Here is a 17,575-nt window from a genome sequence, read left to right as displayed (position 1 = left end):
CCTGAATGAGATAGTGGAGGAGGTGATCCCGCAGGTCGTGCCTCCGCTGCCTCCTCTCCTGGGTCCTACGCTGGTTCCTCTGGCGCTACCAGTTGTTCAGACCCCTACACCACCTCCTGCACCACCAATGCCTCACCCTCAGCAGCCGTTGGACCGGTCTTTGGCAGCGGACATAGAGGGAACCTGCTGGTTCCTGTGTCCAAGGGCCAGGGCTCCCAACAGTCTGTAAAAAAGATGGGGTGGAGAGTGATGATGACGATGATGATGCCCAGGACGATGAACCCTTGGCATCTGTTAAGACCAATTTGTGGGGTACATTTACCCACCCAGCAGAATTCCCCTCCATCACCAATCTGCACTTCAGCAGTTACAAGCAAAATGGCTGCGCTGGCACTGTTGAGCACTAACGCCTTGCCTTAAAAACTGCTTTTTGCAGTCCCAAAATAATGGCTGCTCTATCTTTGCCAAACACGTATGGGGCAAGATAGAACCAGGAACACACCAAGAAAGGCTGCCAGTGTGTTTCCTGATGCGCAACAAAGAAGAGAGTTGAAAAGCAGCCTGATGATGGAGCCTGACGATGGAGCCTGACACCCTTTATCATCTGTTTAATAATACACAGTCCTGATCCAGTGAGACTGAGCTATGCCCAGCCATATTCAGGTTGTGCTGCAGCAAAAGAAAGCATTTTTCACTGAATGACAGCTTGTGTCAGGCAAAAATCTGTGAAATCACAAACCACTTTATTCCCAACTGTACAGAAAAACGCTTGACTTTTTGCTACAAAATATCCCAGATAAACTCTTCAAAAGAAACCCTATACCTCTGTGCATATGTCAGTTTCAAGGGATCTTTATTTGTACAGATGCCTGTGTATTAGAAACATGACTGGGGTTTGGAAAGGTTCAGAAAATGAATGTAAGAAGGCCGCATTTGAAAGTGACATCCCAGCAGAATTAACCATGTGTAAAAATGGTTGCTTTTCCAAACAAGAAAAATGTCTGTTTTAAAAGTGTAATGTTGAATAAGGCCCTGTCCTTGCCTAGAAATGTAAGGGGGATTTTGTTGATATAATGTTTTATTCCAACAGCCTTGCTTTTTGGCTCAGGAAAAAAAATATAGTAATTAAATGCATTTGCTGTACTGGGGAATTCACAAAACAGTTTTTCCTGCTTGGCTTCAAAGGACATTTGTGTGCTGGCAACAGGAGTGGCCTTCCCCCAAAAGGAGCCACCTGCTTGGAAACTTTGAATGGACCAAGAGGAGGCATATCACAAGCTTGTCAGACTTTGTGTCTGGGCCTCAGCCTGTACAAGAGTTCCAGGACAAATAACACCTCCCCTCAATTTCCAGAACAGCCTTGGAAGTTATGCCCTTATTTGGGAGACAATGCTGGCCATCAGGCTCAAACGACAATTTTATTAATAAACTTTAAGACTTATCTCTTCAATCGGACCTCGCCAGAATGTAAAGGTTTCACAGTTTAAATGCAATTTTGGTGGCTTTAAATTAAGATGTTGTAGCCTTCACTGGCATGTTGGGGGACTGAAATGACGGAAATGTGTATATTCTGAGGACAGTGTATATGGTGCCACGTTGAAATTCAATATGAACATGCCTTATGATAATAGGGATTCATGTATAAAGTTATCGAATTTTAGGTAAAATATTTCTCACTGAAAATGACGAAATATTATTAGAAGGACGAAACAATGTCCTACAAACATGGGAGTGGGAGTATTATGATCTGTGTGGAATATGTAAGTTGCCTATATGATTTGTGGAAGCGCCACTACTGTAAAAGTGTACAATTTATGTCCTAAACTGATTTTGGCAAAAGTGAATGTGGTATGGATCTGTACCTCATAAAACACACCCCATAAAGCTCAGTCCCCTCCTTCAGTTCAATCTGCCCCTAAGGAGGAGGTGACATAACGTGGGCTGACCTATCCGATTCTCATGGGTAGGTCTAGCTTAGTTCTGCCCTACAATAAATCCTGTGATGTCACCTGCCTTATAAAAGGAGAGGCTCACAGAGACAAGGACACTCTTCTGATTTTTCCAGCGCCTTCGTATCCAGACTCTTCATATTCATCCTCCTGATTCCATATTCATCCTGCTGATTCCAGACTCCACTGCCCGGAAAAGGGATAGTTGGTTCAGGCCCTCCTATGCAGGCAGAACCACCTTTCAGAACAAAATCCCAGAACAAAATCCCACTAAATTCAGGGAGAACGGGGAAAGGTGGCTGAGCCCGCTTTGGGATTCTCCTGTGCCGCCTGCTTGCCTTTCTACCCACTCCATCCAGCTGAGGCGTTGCTGTGCCGTGACCAGACCTTTGCCCAACTTTCTTCTGCCAGGAGAGTCCACCGCAGTGACCAGATCCTGTGAGTCCAGAAACCCAGTTGGCTGTCCCAAATCCCAAACTTAAGCGCTGATTGTGAGTATTTCCCCATCCGATAGCAACACATAGTATACCCTATCTTGATACCTTGTCTTTGTTCCACTCTTAGTAATCCCATCAATACCCTGATAACTTGTTTAAAACTGTTTTGAATTATCTGTGCATCCTGTCCTTGATCTCCCAGTGCTGGCTCCATTCTTTCACTCATTTCTGTCTTGCATAAGTCCTTAGTCATATTTTGAATAATTTAAATTCATTCCCACATAGAGCTGAACGCGGGATGAAAAGGTTAACCTTGCAAATTAACCTTGGAGCGTACCGTGTCTTTCTTTAACAATCTAGACATTAAATCTAGTTTAGGTGAAATTTGCCCTTTCCTTTTAAACCAATTTTCTCTTTTAACTGCTTTATTTTCCCAAAACCAAATTTCCTTTTACCTTGAAAATCTCATCCAGTTTTCCAGCTGGAGTCACTCTTTCACTTTCCTATCATCCCTGTGATGTGCATCTATCACCCAGCCTAAAAAACGCATTCCGATTCAGTCTATTTCAGCCGTTTTACAAACCGTTTTTGACATTTAAACCTGCATACTTTAGCAAATGCAAATTCTGTGCGTGTAATTCTGGCTGCACTGTGTTGTCACTTCAAAGTGGATTTTTGAACTGTATGCCCTTTGTTGATACCTTACTTTGTAGTTAGTGTTATTACATCCCTGATACTGTGATACATCATATTTATCTAATTTATTCAACCACACATTTACATTAATTATTTACCAATTCCGAGTGTCATTTATGCAATTGCAAAGGTTTTCAAACCCTATTTTGCCTCCCATTTTGTGAGGGAAGGTCGGATTTTAATTCTGTTTGCTGCCCAGTGTCCCTGACTCCTTGCTGCTCTTTTCTATCAGAATTGGATTAACTGGAGTTTGAGGGAGCATTGCAGGGGGAAATCTTAATTTGTGTGCAATCTACCCAAACAGTAAAATTGCTCCTATTCATTTGTGCTTTGGCTATGTTCTAGTAGAAGGTCAACCAAGTGCATTTCATCAGTTTACATTGTTATTATCACCCCATTCGTGATTGCTGCCTAATATTAAAATGGTGTGTTTTTCTGTGAATCTAAAATAAATAAATATTGCATTCCCACCAACCGGCCTGGTTCATGGTCTATTGTGACCACGGGCATTTGTAAAAGGGGGTGTGAAACTGATTGGGGGCCAGCTCAATCTGAATTCTAGGAAATAAAGAAAAAGTATTCTAATTGAGTGCTACATCCTAGGCTAAGGGGAAGGGTCCTGGTCCGGTGTGTGACGCCTGATCCTTAACATTTCATGACCGCCTTCAGGGCCTGGCGGAGTTCTTGGTATGCCCAAGGAAGCCCCCCAGGAGGCAGGAGTGCTAGAAGAGGTTTTGGGCAAGCAGTGGCATCCCTTTCCAGAAGGATGTCCTGAAGGTGGCGAGAAAGGTCTGGGAGAAGCCCAGGGCCAACGCCCAGATGAGCAAGAAGTTGGACAGCAGGTTCAGGCTAACGGCAGAGGAGCCATTCCTCCTGGACTCCCACCCGCAGCCTCAGCCCTCAGTGGTGGCTGCAGCCTCACTATATTCTAAACCATTGTCTTCATCGTCCTCCAAGAGAGCCACCTCCAGTTGTCTTTCTAAGGAGGGCAAGGCCCCCAAGCCTTTGGGCAAACACTGATATGCCATTTCAGTACTGAATCTGTGGAAAGCCAACGCAGATGCCCTTTTAGCTGCAGCTTACCCAAAGCTGCGGCAGGAGCTCTGGGAGTTTCTGCCTGACCTCCCTTTGGGGAGGCAATCCTCGTTCAAGGCCGGTCTGGCGGATGCCCGGCCCGTTGTGCAGGACCTCATGGAGTCTTCGGTCTCTCACATCAACATGGCCAACCGAGGGCTGTCTCCGAGTGTCGCGATGAGGATGACTGCGTGGACGCATGACACAAGGTTTTCATCTGACGTACAAGAGTGGATCCGAAACTGTTAGGGAGAATTCTCATTTCATGGCTAATTTGCCTTACCTAGTGAGTCTCTCAGCAGCTTTGCTGGATCTCTGGGGTTGTTTCTTTTCCACTTGGTAAGAGTGTGAGCTTTTCACCACTCTGACTTGTACTTTGCGATTTTTGTGATTGTGGGCTCTGGAGGACACCACTTCGGTAGCCCCCTTCTTTGTGTGTGTCACACAGAACCTTCGGTGCAGTGGCACAGGGTTGTCGTTCAGACTTCCCACCGACTCAATTTCTGAGGTGACAACCGTACCCCTGAAAAGGGTAAAGTTACCATTAACTTTACTTAGTCAAAACTAACCACAGATCCAGTACACCACATCTTAAATGGATTACTGGAAGGGTTAACTCTTAACTCTTTTTATCTGTACCTCCTAGAGCATTGTTTCGCTCTTTTAACATTTAGACATGGCTGGTGGCAGTGGTATCTACCCTAACTTTCTACCGCGGTTATCTTACATAACCGTGGTAATATTGTAGGCTATTGTGTTAGCCTCAAACTTAAACCCTCTTGACCAAATCCTTTTTAGTTTGGCTCCGGTGCGGTTTATTCGCCATTTCTTTTTCTTAAAGTCCTTCTTGTGTTTTACTTTGCGCGGCAAACCAGGTTTGCCTTCTTTGTTCACTGTCTTTTGGCGGGCTTCTACCTAGAAGCCCTCCTCAAGGCGCCTGGGTGTCTAGGTGGGCTGAATGTGAGGGAGGGGTGTAGTCACCCCCTGCACAGGGTATCCTATGAAACCCAAGTCGCACTTTGTCATGATTGGCCAGGGTGGTTGTCCAGGCTGGACAAACCCCCCTGCTGGGTGATTGACAGCCAGGCTGTGTGAATGGGGTTTTTCTTTCGCATAAAAGGCAGGTCTCTCGGGCTAGAAGTCAGCGAGTCGTCACTGGAACTACAAGGAACCGAAGAGAAGCGGAGAGGACGACGGCTGCTGCAACTACCCCGTCCCGGTGAAGCCTTGCTGCAGTCCTGAGCTATCTGCCCTTCAACGACTAAGAGGAGATCCAGTCCGGGGTCTTCTTCTCTTGAGCCTGGTGGGGATAACCAGCTCATCTTCCACAGCAGAGGATCCTCTTCCTTGGTCGAAATTGCTGCACACAGCTGTAGTGGTCCGGATAGCCATTTGGAAAGCCTCTCCTGCTTTTAAGGAGCGCACCTTTCATTCGTTGTCACTGCTGCCGGCTTCATCCCTGTGTGGTGCAGACCCCCTTCTGACGTCCTTCACAACGAAGCTCCAGGAATCGTGGGTCTGCGGGAAACCAACAGGAACAACTGCCAGGGCACCAGCTGCACCGTTGGAATAAGGTACTGTGTTCTGATTGAGGAAACTAGGTGAATCCCTTTTCTTCATTTCCAAGGCTTGCCCTTATCTTCCCTCCTTATAACTTTTGCTTCTGAACATTGACAATATCGAAGTACTCTTGGCTACATTTAATCGTGAACTATCTGACTGTGTGATCTTCGGCAACAGGCCTCGGTGTCACTTGACCCTGGCTCCGGCCCTTTGACTTTTGAACTCGATTCTGTTTTCCTAACCAAAATATTGCCTGTGATTGTTGCCTCCAACTCCCTCTGGGTATCTCAAGTGCTAAGTGTGTTTTTGCCTCGGTAGAATTTCATTTCACGGATACGCGTTTATTTAGTAGACAGAACTGTCAAAAAGTGATCGCAATCGTATTCGTGGTAACATGTTTTGCTCGTAACACCAACTCTTCAAACACAGGGTACTTACCTTGAGACATACGCTACAAAGTGAATTGGTTAGTTGTAGTATATTAGACGTATGATTTGTGTTTAACTTAGATAGAAGTGTTGTGTTAATAACGAATGGTTTAAAAATAAATGTACTTATATTTTTTACCTGAAACCTTGAGTCAGTGTTTGCTTGAGTCACAGTAATTGTGGTCCCTTTGTGTAATCTCTGCTACTGCTCATATACTCTTGAGATAAGCCTGGCTGCTCCCTACTGCTAACTCTCTGACATAGTAGTACAGGCTTGTACCAAAGGTAAAACTTGTATTGCCACCTGTGTAGTGGTCCCTGAGGGCACTGCACGGAATTCTGCCTAACAGAGACCTGCGCTGGACCTCTTTCCTTAGTCAGCCGATTAGTTAACAAAGAAGAAAACCCCCACTCAGACCGCAAAGTCCCTGGTCATCCTGACACCAGGGCAGAAGTCCTTCCCTCACTCTCAGGGCAGGACCAAATTCAAACCCCACGCTTTCACGGGCTCCAAGGGGTTTCGGGACCACAGTACGCAGAGATATGACGGGTCGCCCAGTGACAACAGGAGGAATCATCAGAGGACTTTTACGCTCCCCCTCCTCTGACACCAAGAAACAGTGACGTCAAGGTCAAGGAACACAGCTTCCCAGCAGGGGGCATCTGGCCCTTCTCCAGGACAGCTGAAAGTGTCTTTTCAAGAACCCTTGGATTATATCCATATTCTCCATAGGCTTCAGTGTTCCTCTTCCTTTTCCTCTGCCATCGTCTCCTCCTCTTTGTCAGATCGGGTCCCCAGCTCTTTTACAGGAGGCCCTTTCACTCTTGGAGATGCAGGCGTTCGAACCGGTTCCTCAGTCAGACAGGAGCTCCGGTTTCTACTCCAGGATTTTTGCAGTACCCAAGAACAACCAGGCTGGACTGAGGGTTGTCCTGGACCTGTCATTTCTCAATCTGTCTCTACTGCTGGAATGCTTTAAGATGATTACTCCCACGCACATAGCAAAGTCTCTGTGTGCAGGGGACTGGATGTGTTCCTTAGACCTCAAGGACGCTTACCTGCGTGTCCCCATCTACCAGCCGAAGCAGAGGTTTCTGCGGTTCACTATTCTGTTGTACCACTTTCAGTACAAGGTGCTGCCTTTCGGCCTGAACTCATCCCCCTGTGTCTTCACAAAGTTGATGAACGCAGTGGCGGGTCTCTGCTTGGAGGGCCATCACCTATACTCTTATCTAGACGTCTGGCTGGTGAGGGCGGGTTCACCCAAGGGGGTGGTACACTCCTGCCAGAGATTGGCAGATATTCTCCTTAAGCTGGGGTTCTACCTCAACCACAGTTGTGCCTCTTTCATGATCTGGTTTTTCCAGGGATGCGCTGGACAAGGTCGTTCAGCGGGTGTTCCCCATGCCCGATAGGCTCCTCTCCCTTCGCAAGGTGATGGGGCACTTTCTGGCCAACTCTACCACCTTGGCATGGTGGTTCCAGCACCTGCTTCGGCTGATGGCCTACTGCATGCTCACAGTGCAGCACGCCTGCCTCAACATGAGGTGCATCCAGCTCTATCTGGTGGCCAATTGGGATCAGAAGACGGGGTTTTAGTCGGACAGGATCCCAATAGCCCTGCTTCTCCTTCCCGATCTTCGCTGGTGGTTGACGGATGGCAATGTTTCTGTGGGGGGCCCGTCCAAAGCCTACCCTGGTAGTGACGACAGACTCCTCTCTTTCGGGATGGGGGCTACTCTGGAGGGCTACATTCATGGTGCATGGTCCAGTGCGGAAGCCCTCCTGCATAACCCTCTGCTCGAGCTCAGGGCATTGGGCCTGGCCTTCAAGGCGTTTCTTACCCTAATCAGAGACAGGTCTGTTCTGGTCAGGATGGACAATTCTTCCACAATGTTTTACCTGAACAAGCAAGGTGGCACTTGTTTCCCCCCCACCCCCACTCCCTCTCCTGCATGGAGGCATTAACGATCTGGGAATGGGCCCTGAAGGAGGGAATTTGGATTTCAGCAGTCCACCTTCCTGGGGACAGCAATGTAGAAGCAAATCAGCTGAGCCGGTTTGGGCTCAACACCTACGAGTGGGAGTTGCACACCCACTCTTTGTTGCACCTGGTCTAGCGGTGGAGTTTCATGGACCTGGATTTGTTTGCATCTCATCTGAATTCCAAGTGTCCCCAGTTTGCTTCATGGGCATATCAAGGTTAGGGGTATCTGGGAGATGCCTTCCAGAGCTGCTGGCACAGCCACAGGTGCTATGTGTTTCTGCCCCCTGGGCAATTCCCCCTCCCCCCCCGCAATCCCATTCTGCTTCAGCTGACCTTCCGCAAGTTCCGGGCTTCAGTGCGCTGCAGCCTCATCCTGATTGCCCCCACTGGCCTTCAAGACCCTGGATTTCGGATGTGCTGCAGTTGTGGATCTGTTGCACTTGTGCTCCCAAGTGCCCGTCCAGTCCACCTTCCGATCACCAAGGCAGGCTTTCTGATGCAGCAGGGTGGGGCAGTGGAACATCCGGACCCTGCCAGGCTGGCGCTAGTGGCCTGGTTCCTGACCAGCTAAGGCTAAGGCATGCTCAATTTTCAGATGACAACTGGGACATCATTCAACAGGCCAGGAGGCTGTCTACACGATCCCAGTATAAGTCCAAATGGTCTAGGTTCTGCTATTGGCCTTATGACAATGGTCTGGATCCTGTCCTCTTGATGACATACTGGATTGTTCAGCGCATCTGCCTCGTTCTGGGGTTCAGGTGGATACTTGACACACTTATTTGGCAGCAGTTAAGGCCCACCTCAAGGGGTTGTCTAGGCTTTTTCCTCCGGTGCATAGACTCATCTGGTCTGGGACCTCAATTTAGTTCTTGCAGCTCTGGTAACCCTAACCTCTCACCTCTGCTCACAGGGTCAGCGAGCGGCAGGCGTTGTTTTCATGCAAGCACTTAACCGCGTTTCACAACAACAAGGTCATCTTGCACACTCACCCAAACTTCTTGCCCATGGTGGTCTCTCTATTTCATCTGAATCAAGAGATCTGCCTGCCAATGTTCTTCCCAAACCCGCAGTCAGAGAGGGCCCTACATTCCTTGGACTGGACCTCAGGAGGGTCCTTAAGTTTTACCTCTCTCGGACGAAATCCTTCAGGAAGTCCAAGGCATTGTTTGTCACGTTTGGGAGCTCCACCCCCAGCTCTCAGGCATCTATCACCTGTTGTATAGTTCAGGCCCTTTCAGGGGCATATACGGCCATGGGCAAGCAGGTCCTGGAGTGGATTCATGTCCATCCGTAAAGGGCTAAGGCCACGTCAGTTGAGTTTTAGAGACATCTTTCCTAGGATGTCATTAGCAGGGCAGCTACTTGTCTACTCTGGCTTTCTGCAAGCACTATTCCCTGAACACCAGCTCCAGGCGCGATGTAGACTTCAGTCAGGCAGTTCTGAAGAACCTTTTTATAATCCTAGATACGAGGAAGGTTGTCACAGCTCCAACTTATGTTCTTGGTCGGTGGAATCACCCACAAGGATGGAGGAAAGGGGACGGGACGTATGAGTAATTAAAGTTACTCACTGTAGTGACTACTCATAGTTCATAGTCGCCTTTCCTCCATATATCCCACCCACCTTCCCCCGCTAGTATGCCAATGCCTTATAGGTAATGTCTAGCCAGGTATCTAAGTGTCCGATGTGTTCAAAGCGGACTGAGGTGAGACACCGGAGGGCGGTTCCTCGGTGGGGCATACCACACCTGAGGCTGCGCCCCAGCGCGCTATACTATATTTTAAGGGGAAGCTGTACTATATTTAAAGAGGAAGCTCATTTTCTCGCTGCCAAAGGTTCTGGTATCACCCACAAGGATGGAGGTAAGGGGCCTATGAGTACTCTTAGTCACTACAGTGAGTAACTTTAATTCGTTATGGGAGGTCTTCCCTCTTCAGACTGTTTCCTTCATCCCCTTCTTCGGCTTGTATGGTTCACTTTTTTGTTGCACCACTTGCATGTGTCTGCCAAGTGCCCAAACCTTTTTCAATTGGAACACTCTTTATCCCTCGCAGGACATTCTCTGTTTGCCAAGTGCTGTGTCCTGGCACATCTATGACATTTGAGGTGTTCCTTTCTATCCCATCTCCCTTCTGAGTTCAGTTGGCTGTTTATCTTTCTTCCTTCTAAACAATAAAGCCTGCACTTGTGTGGCCACTGGGCTAGAGAAAACTCCTTGTGTCTGCCCATAGGCTCTTCTACTGCGCTTGCAATTTCAACGGCTTTGTCCAATTGCAGTTCTTTCTCTAAGATGAACTTGTCCTGAACGTTTCTCCTGTTTGTGTGTACTGTGAGCATGTCGCAAATCACATTTTCTGCATTATTTCCAAAGTTGGCGTAATTTTGTGACGTAATCATCCACGGGTTCAATGAGATCCTGTTTCCGGCTGTAGGACCTGATTATGTGTATTACCATGTTCCCTTTGCTGGAAAACCTCTTGACAATTCTCCTTACAACTTCCTTGTACACATTATCTTCCTCGATTACCTTTGGCGTGAGGCTGGCGAACATTCCTTGTCCTTTTACAACCAATGCGTTGAGGAGCATGGCCCTCTTCCTCATAGCCATGAAGTCAACACCACCCAGCGTGTCCACATATCTTACAAACAGGGGCTCCCGCTGAGACTGTTGTATGGTGAGCCTACGTTGAGTTTGTAGAAATGGTGGGGGTGGTGTTGCTCTTTGCATCGTCGGTCGTGGGGTAATCTGTTGATCCTCGTCGCCAATTATGTTGTATTCAAATCAGGGATTACAGAGAGTTGTTAACTGATTTTATTAGTTACATGGATAAGGCATCATATATGAGTGTGACAGTTGTTGTCACTCAGAATAGTACTGAAAAGCCACTGGTAAGTCGCTGTGTCCTTGTATGTTGGGGAGTTGCTGTTCTCCCGTTGCAGGAGGAGCGCCAGGAGCTGCTTGCCGCTCTGTTGCTCCTTCGCGCTTTTACTAAGTCCTTCGTGACGTGCGCGTCAGACGTGTCTCGCGAGAACTTGCCGCTGCTGAGTCTTGCGAGTTTGCACTGCGAGGTTTTTGATAAAATGTGATACAAATTGTGCAGTTTAAAAAATATTCATTCAGTAACACTGGTCAAAACTACCAACCGCACAGTGAAGTAACTTATCAAACTGGCCCACGTGGGCCAGAAAAGTGGCACAATTTGACCAAAAAAAGTGGCCCACTTTGACCAAAAGAAACTGGCCCACACTAGCATTTTGGATTTTTGGTTCGGTCATTGGCCTTTTGCTCGATAGGCCAGTCCGACTGTCCGAGCCTGCGTGTCACCCGGGCAAAGCACAACCCAGGAAAGTACTTCTGGCAGATTAGAGGAGGCTGAATAACATAGAGGCATTATTCTGGATAATGGTGTGTATTCAGTGAATTTTGGTAAGATGCTGCGTTGCTGTACATGAAGCCAATCATCAATTTACTTAAAGATTTATTGTTATTTTGTGGTCCGCAATGCCGTGCAGGCTGCACACAGGCACATATGCCACCTCCCCCCGCCTCTATTTTGATCCTTTGAATGGTGCCAGCATATACAGTACGGACACAAAGAACAGAACTGCTGCAAACGCTGCACCATCCTGTATGAATTGCTAATGGTTGTTTAATCATGCGAGCAGCAGTTTCCTATATGTGTATGTTTAGTGTAACTGGAGACTGTTTGGGTGGTGGTGGGTGATGATTTACAGCAAGAGGGGTGGCTATGTAGGCTGGAATCCCCTGTGTAGTGACGCCAAGATGGACCGAAACTCGTTTGACAGGCATCTGGCATAAGCAGGCAGTAACAAAGTGATCATGTGACGTGGGCTGCTTGTACTATTAGGACATTGGTTTACAAACTGGGGAGCCTGAAAGATGTCCAGGGTTGAGGGGGCAGACTCTTTAAAAAGGTATCAAGGTGATTGGTTTTTAATATAAAAAGGATTAAGGTGACTGCTTTTAATAGAAAATATAAGCAATAGAAAATGTACTTATAGGCAGAAACAATAATTGTACTCAAGGGGTTGGCTCGGTATGAAAACATTTGAATAACAATATAGGGAGTGAGTTCTGCCTGAAAGCTTGAATTGTACAGAGGCTCATCGTGGACTGTTGGAGCTGCACCGCTGTCTGGCGAACTAACGCAAAGGTGGCTGATTCACAGTTCCGTTTTTGCAGGGTTGTCGTTTGAGTGGAGCTGCTCTGTATCAGGTTTCCGAAGTTAAATGAATGCTCCTTTCCTCGACAGCAGTCGGATGTCCCAAGGCAGGAAATGGAAGCAAGCTTATGTGTCCACTGATTTAGTGTTCATGTATTTAAGGATATGCTGCCACGTAGAGGCAACATGTCACACAATACAAGCTAATGTTAAAGTTTGGGTAGCCACCTAAATGATGCAAGTGTTTAGTTATTGTGCACTGCATGACTAATGAATTATTTCCAGACCTATGGTTGGAGCAGTTTGACTAAATGTGGAATGCCTCAGACTGTAAATGAATGCTGTTTGTTTGGACCGCAGATCAGGCGGGACAGGGCATTGATATAAGCAATGCTGTTATGTGGGTACTTCATATTTGGCAAATTATAGAAATTGGCTGCTGTTCTGTTTGTGCGTCCATGTGCTGATATAAATCCGGATACTGGCCACATTTGTACTCCTGTAACAAATCCTATTCAGATATAATTCTGTTTGGTTTTTGCTCAGACGTTTTTTGCGTCAGGACTCACGAGGACCCAGTTCTCTCCAATAACGGGAAGCTTGTACTGCAAGAATCCCGTTTATACTACACCCCAGTGAGGGTCAAAACCGAATTTGGATAAGGGAAAGAGTTGCGTGGGAGAGCCAGAGATGGGCTGGTGACATTCAAATAATCGGGATCTGGATGGGGAAGCTGTTATGCAGAGTTGACAAACTGATGTTATTATTTGTTCTCACTCATGAGTGGTACGGACTGGTATCGAAGATGGGAAGTGATCTACGCATCTATTCCATACATTGACGGTATGTGAAGACTGATCTAATGGATGATCTGAAAATAATGTCTTGTAATGTATACGATTTACAACAAAGGAGCAAGCAGCGCTTGGTAGCTACCTATGCCAAAAGACAAGGTGTCAAAATCCATATGATATAGCAGTCACTCTTAAATGATTCACATATTGCTATATTTGCATTGTGGTGGGGACCTTGTAGATTTTGGCCTGCATTTACGTCACTCTAGAGTAGTTATGACACAAATTCATAAAATCTGTAATGTTTTACGGACAGGTTGATGCAGAGGGTATAAGGATTTTACTGAGAGCCCCTCTAGAAAAGCATAAAACAGCATTGTTAAAAATGTATGGCATCATTCCGAGAACCCAGAGTACTGCAAGTGGGGATTTAGCATGCTGCATCGGGACGTGGATAGACTGGATAATTGTGGGCACATTGAAACTTTATTAGTGATGTGTGTTTTTCGGTAGGGCCTTGCACACTACTCGTGCACTCACAAAGCTGACAAGTACATCAAGAAGGCTATAACATCTTACCATCTCACAGATATAGAACGCTATAGCGTTCCTAGCACCCTTCAGTAAAAAGTGGTTACATTTCATTCTTGAGAGTAAAATAATTTCAATACTCCTATATGGCAGCTAATAAGGCAATCCTACAAAAAATGTACAATAGCTATGGAGGACACTAATCCAGCACTACCATTGCCCTCTGTACAAAAACTGTCAAAGGAGCTCTCTGATAAATCGATATCACATTAAAGAAAGTGTCCCGTACACCTAATCATCAATCTTTTATTAAGCAAACACATTAAGAAACGTTTTAAACCAGCAAAAATTCATTAAGTGCTATGGGATATAGAAATATAACATCATTGTGCTTCTATTCAGCACTGTGATATGCTTCACAATCTAGCCACAAACCCAGCTGTGGTTGTTATGGGATCACAAATTCTGACAGTGTTTTTAATTAACAGAAATTATGCAATATGTCGCCGCGTTTTACGGTCCTATACGAGCTTCTAATCATATGGCTCTGATTCTTGTGGACCTTCTTCAGGTGCGAGATACATTGTATTATTATGGCTTGGCATAGTATGCAGGTATTCCAGAGCTATATTCTCTGCTTATAAGGTTGAAAGTGACGCCACTTACAGATTCAGTTGCCTCCAGTATTGTTAAAAGACAAGCGCAAGGCAAACTGTGGACGGTGAGTGATGTAGTTCATAACGGCAAATCTATCAAACTGGAGCAATTTGAAACAGAGATGGCAATCAGATATTAGCTACTCTGAGCCCCGATTTAAGTCTAGGTGGAGCAGTTTTCCAATAGGCCCGGTGACAACAGAGTTACTTCTACTTAGGTTGTCTGCTGTACAGTCATTTAATCACTGCAATATATAATATAAGAGAAATTAAAGCTACGATAAAATACAGAGGGAAGTGTGAGGTAGAATTGGGGGTGCCAACTACAGATAAGCAACAGAACCTTGCATGTGAACAAACCAAAAGGCTGTCACTAAATGCACACTTTCCTCTAAAACATTGCAAAACACTTAGGTTCTACATTCATGAAGGTTACATGGGATACTTGGTTATGTAAGTTGACTGTGAAATGTAAGTCCGATTCAGGCACACTATTCCACTTACTATCGGACTGTCCTAAAATACAAGCGTTCTGGCACAAAGTAATCAAAGTTGCATCAATAATTGCCACTCGGGCACCCAAATACGCATTGCAAAAATCTACTCAAACTAGAGCATGTTCTCCCCCCCTGAGTTGTCTCTAGCGAACCAACCCCCTGCCCCCCATGGGCAGTCGCTTCAAGCAAGTTTTCTTTTTAACCTGGGATTGTACCTGGGTGAATAGGGGGATTTTGTTGGGTTGGATGAAATGCAGTACACCAAATGCTACACAACGGGTAAGATATCTGGTTTATTGTAATGAAGTTGAGTAAACATATAGAAGTTTATCACACCCAATGTGTCCACCCAAGGACATCTGGGCAGAATTTAGGTTTCACCTGGGCAAACATTTTGGACTATGGTGTCTCATGTTCTTTCCATGCTATATTTAATTGTACCTTGCAGTGTGCAGCGCTGACATTCAAGTAAAGTTGTATTGGGAGGGGAGTTGATGTGGTGGGATAGGCAGTTCTTTTACCTATAATCATTACTGTTAAGTAACTCAATTGAGTAGTTGAATGCATTGGAAAAAGCTGCAAATAAAGTTGAAAAAACTTATTACATTCACATTACTTTATCTCTTATTCTGTAATATTTATCTTCAGGTGAAAAGCAAGCCTCAACACACATTAGTCTGGACCAAGAGTATGACTATGAGTCTTCACAGCAATGGAAGGAACTTGAAGAGCAAGTTGTCACTGTAGTTAATAAAGGAATAATGCCACCTCATTTTCAGCCTGCACAGTACTGCTTGAGTAGTTACTCTGATAACTCAAAGTTTCCACTTGCTGTAGTACAAGGTATGTATTTACCGCAGGCTATGACATGTTAATGTGCACTTGGTCAATTTGGAGTTGGTTGATGTATTTTACATTCCCTTAAGTAGTAAAATATGTTGAAGTTAAATTTGCGTTAAGCTCAATAAGTTTCTGTTTAACCATTACAATATATACAGAAGTTAGGTATACAACCTGGAAGGGGAAGCTTGAAGGTTTCCTTCCATATAAGTTTTCATTGGCATTTAAATCAAACAGTGAACTAATTAGAAGTAAACAATTCCCCCAACTTCCCGTCTCCCCAACTCCCCACCCCAGGTCTCGAGATCTCCATTCGGCTTCCGCCTATAGTCCATGTCAGTCTCCTTTGTTCCCATAGATCTCATATATGTCACTGCCTTTCTTATCTTTGATCCTTGGTCCGTTTTCCCCCTCCCCTTTGATTATTGTGTCGTGGCCTCCTGGCCTCTTTCCCACCCCGGCTTTGATGGCATCTCTGACGCTCTGTTGGGGAAGAGGTCTCAGATGATTCCCAGTAGTTTCATCGTCCTTGGGCACCATGCACTCCTGAAGTCCTTCTTTAGATATTGTATTACTAGGTCCCAGTCCATAAGGGATGACTGCGGTTCTCCCCTGATTGCATATGCTACCCTTTCCATAGCTGTAAGATTACATATTTTCCCCACCCATTCGTGCTCCGTAGGCACTTCTTTTGTTTTCCACTTGCGGGCTACTAGCCGGGCCCCGGCCATCACCAGGCTTATGTAAATTTAGCGTTGATGTTTCATTGGCAATTTTTCTAGCTCCCGTCCAGGCCCATAATGAACAGACCCAAGTTTGCCTTTTCCTCCATAACCAATATTTCCTTAATTGCTCCTTGAATCGCCCCCAAAAATGGACGGATTTGCAGGCATTGCCAACATATTTGTTTCCAGCTCCCTTTCTCTCTGCATCCCCTCCGGCAAAGCTTGGACGATGACTTAAAGAATTTGGACAACTTACTGGCAGTGAGGTGCCATTGATACATCATCATTATCCAGATTTCCTGAATCTTCCAATTCGGGGATGTTTGCCCAGAGACTTTGCCAATGACCGGAGCACATCTCTTGCTCTGCTTCCCTATCCAAGCTAGTCCCTGAACAGTCTTTCCCCGGTTCCCTCTGCTTCTTTAATCAGGCCATAGAGTGCCCCAGTCAGGTGTGTGTCTCCTGTGTTGGTAGTGATAAACTTTTTGAATGAGCTCAGGTCCCTTGTTGCAGCTTTATTTACCTTTGGGTCCCGGACCCAGTGTCGCAATTGGAAGTATTGAAATCTTTCCTCTTCGTCCACCCCAAAGTACATTTTACATTGGGGGATGGTTTTTATCTCCTCTCCCACGAACCATATCCCTTAGCTTTTGGCATCCCCCTTCCTTCCACTTAGCATATCTGGTCCCAGCGTCCCAGCCCATCCTGGTGTGAACTGTGGGTTCCTAAAGATCAGAGTGAGGGGTGATGGGAACGACGTGAGCCTAGATCGCTTCACCACTTCGTCCCATGTATTTCCAACCAGGGTTTCGATTTTGCAGCAGTACATATTTCGAGGCATATCTTCCCTGGGTAGCCATAGGACATTTTCTAACTGCATTCCTACCACTGCCCTGTCCATGTTCCTCCACTTCTTCCCTTCGTCGTCCCTCAACCAGTACCTTATTACTCTGATTTGAGCTGCGGGGTAATAGGCTTTGAGGTCAGGCTCCCCCATTTCCCCATCTCCCCCTTGTTCCTGGGCAACACCATCAACTTGTGTGATGCCCTTGTTTTTTTCCGATCCCAAACAAAAGCCTGTGTATCTTTGCATAGTGCCTGGAAGAATGATATCGGGACCTTTGCGGGGATTCTGAGGCGTATAGCAATTTTGGTAGGAGGACCATTTTCAGGGCATTGCTTCTGCCCATCCAGGAGATGGACAGGGGG

At 46.1% G+C, this 17,575-nt stretch overlaps 1 protein-coding gene across 4 annotated transcripts in view; it reads left to right on the top strand.

The window, feature by feature from the left end:
• The window catches only part of TRAPPC8 (trafficking protein particle complex subunit 8), a 2,435,788-nt gene that overhangs the window by 1,420,854 nt on the left and 997,359 nt on the right, over positions 1-17,575 (top strand). For all 4 annotated transcript variants that reach the window (XM_069620968.1, XM_069620966.1, XM_069620965.1 and 1 more), the window contains one exon: positions 15,450-15,644. In XM_069620968.1, coding sequence (XP_069477069.1) covers positions 15,450-15,644 — 195 coding nt within the window. The remainder of the gene's footprint in view (positions 1-15,449; positions 15,645-17,575) is intronic.

This window comes from Ambystoma mexicanum, chromosome 5q (genome assembly GCF_040938575.1).
Source record: "Ambystoma mexicanum isolate Mex_15411 chromosome 5q, UKY_AmexF1_1, whole genome shotgun sequence".
NCBI lineage: Eukaryota > Metazoa > Chordata > Amphibia > Caudata > Ambystomatidae > Ambystoma > Ambystoma mexicanum.
Note: the sequence above shows the minus strand (reverse complement) of the source record. Positions and strands in the feature narration are given on the sequence as shown.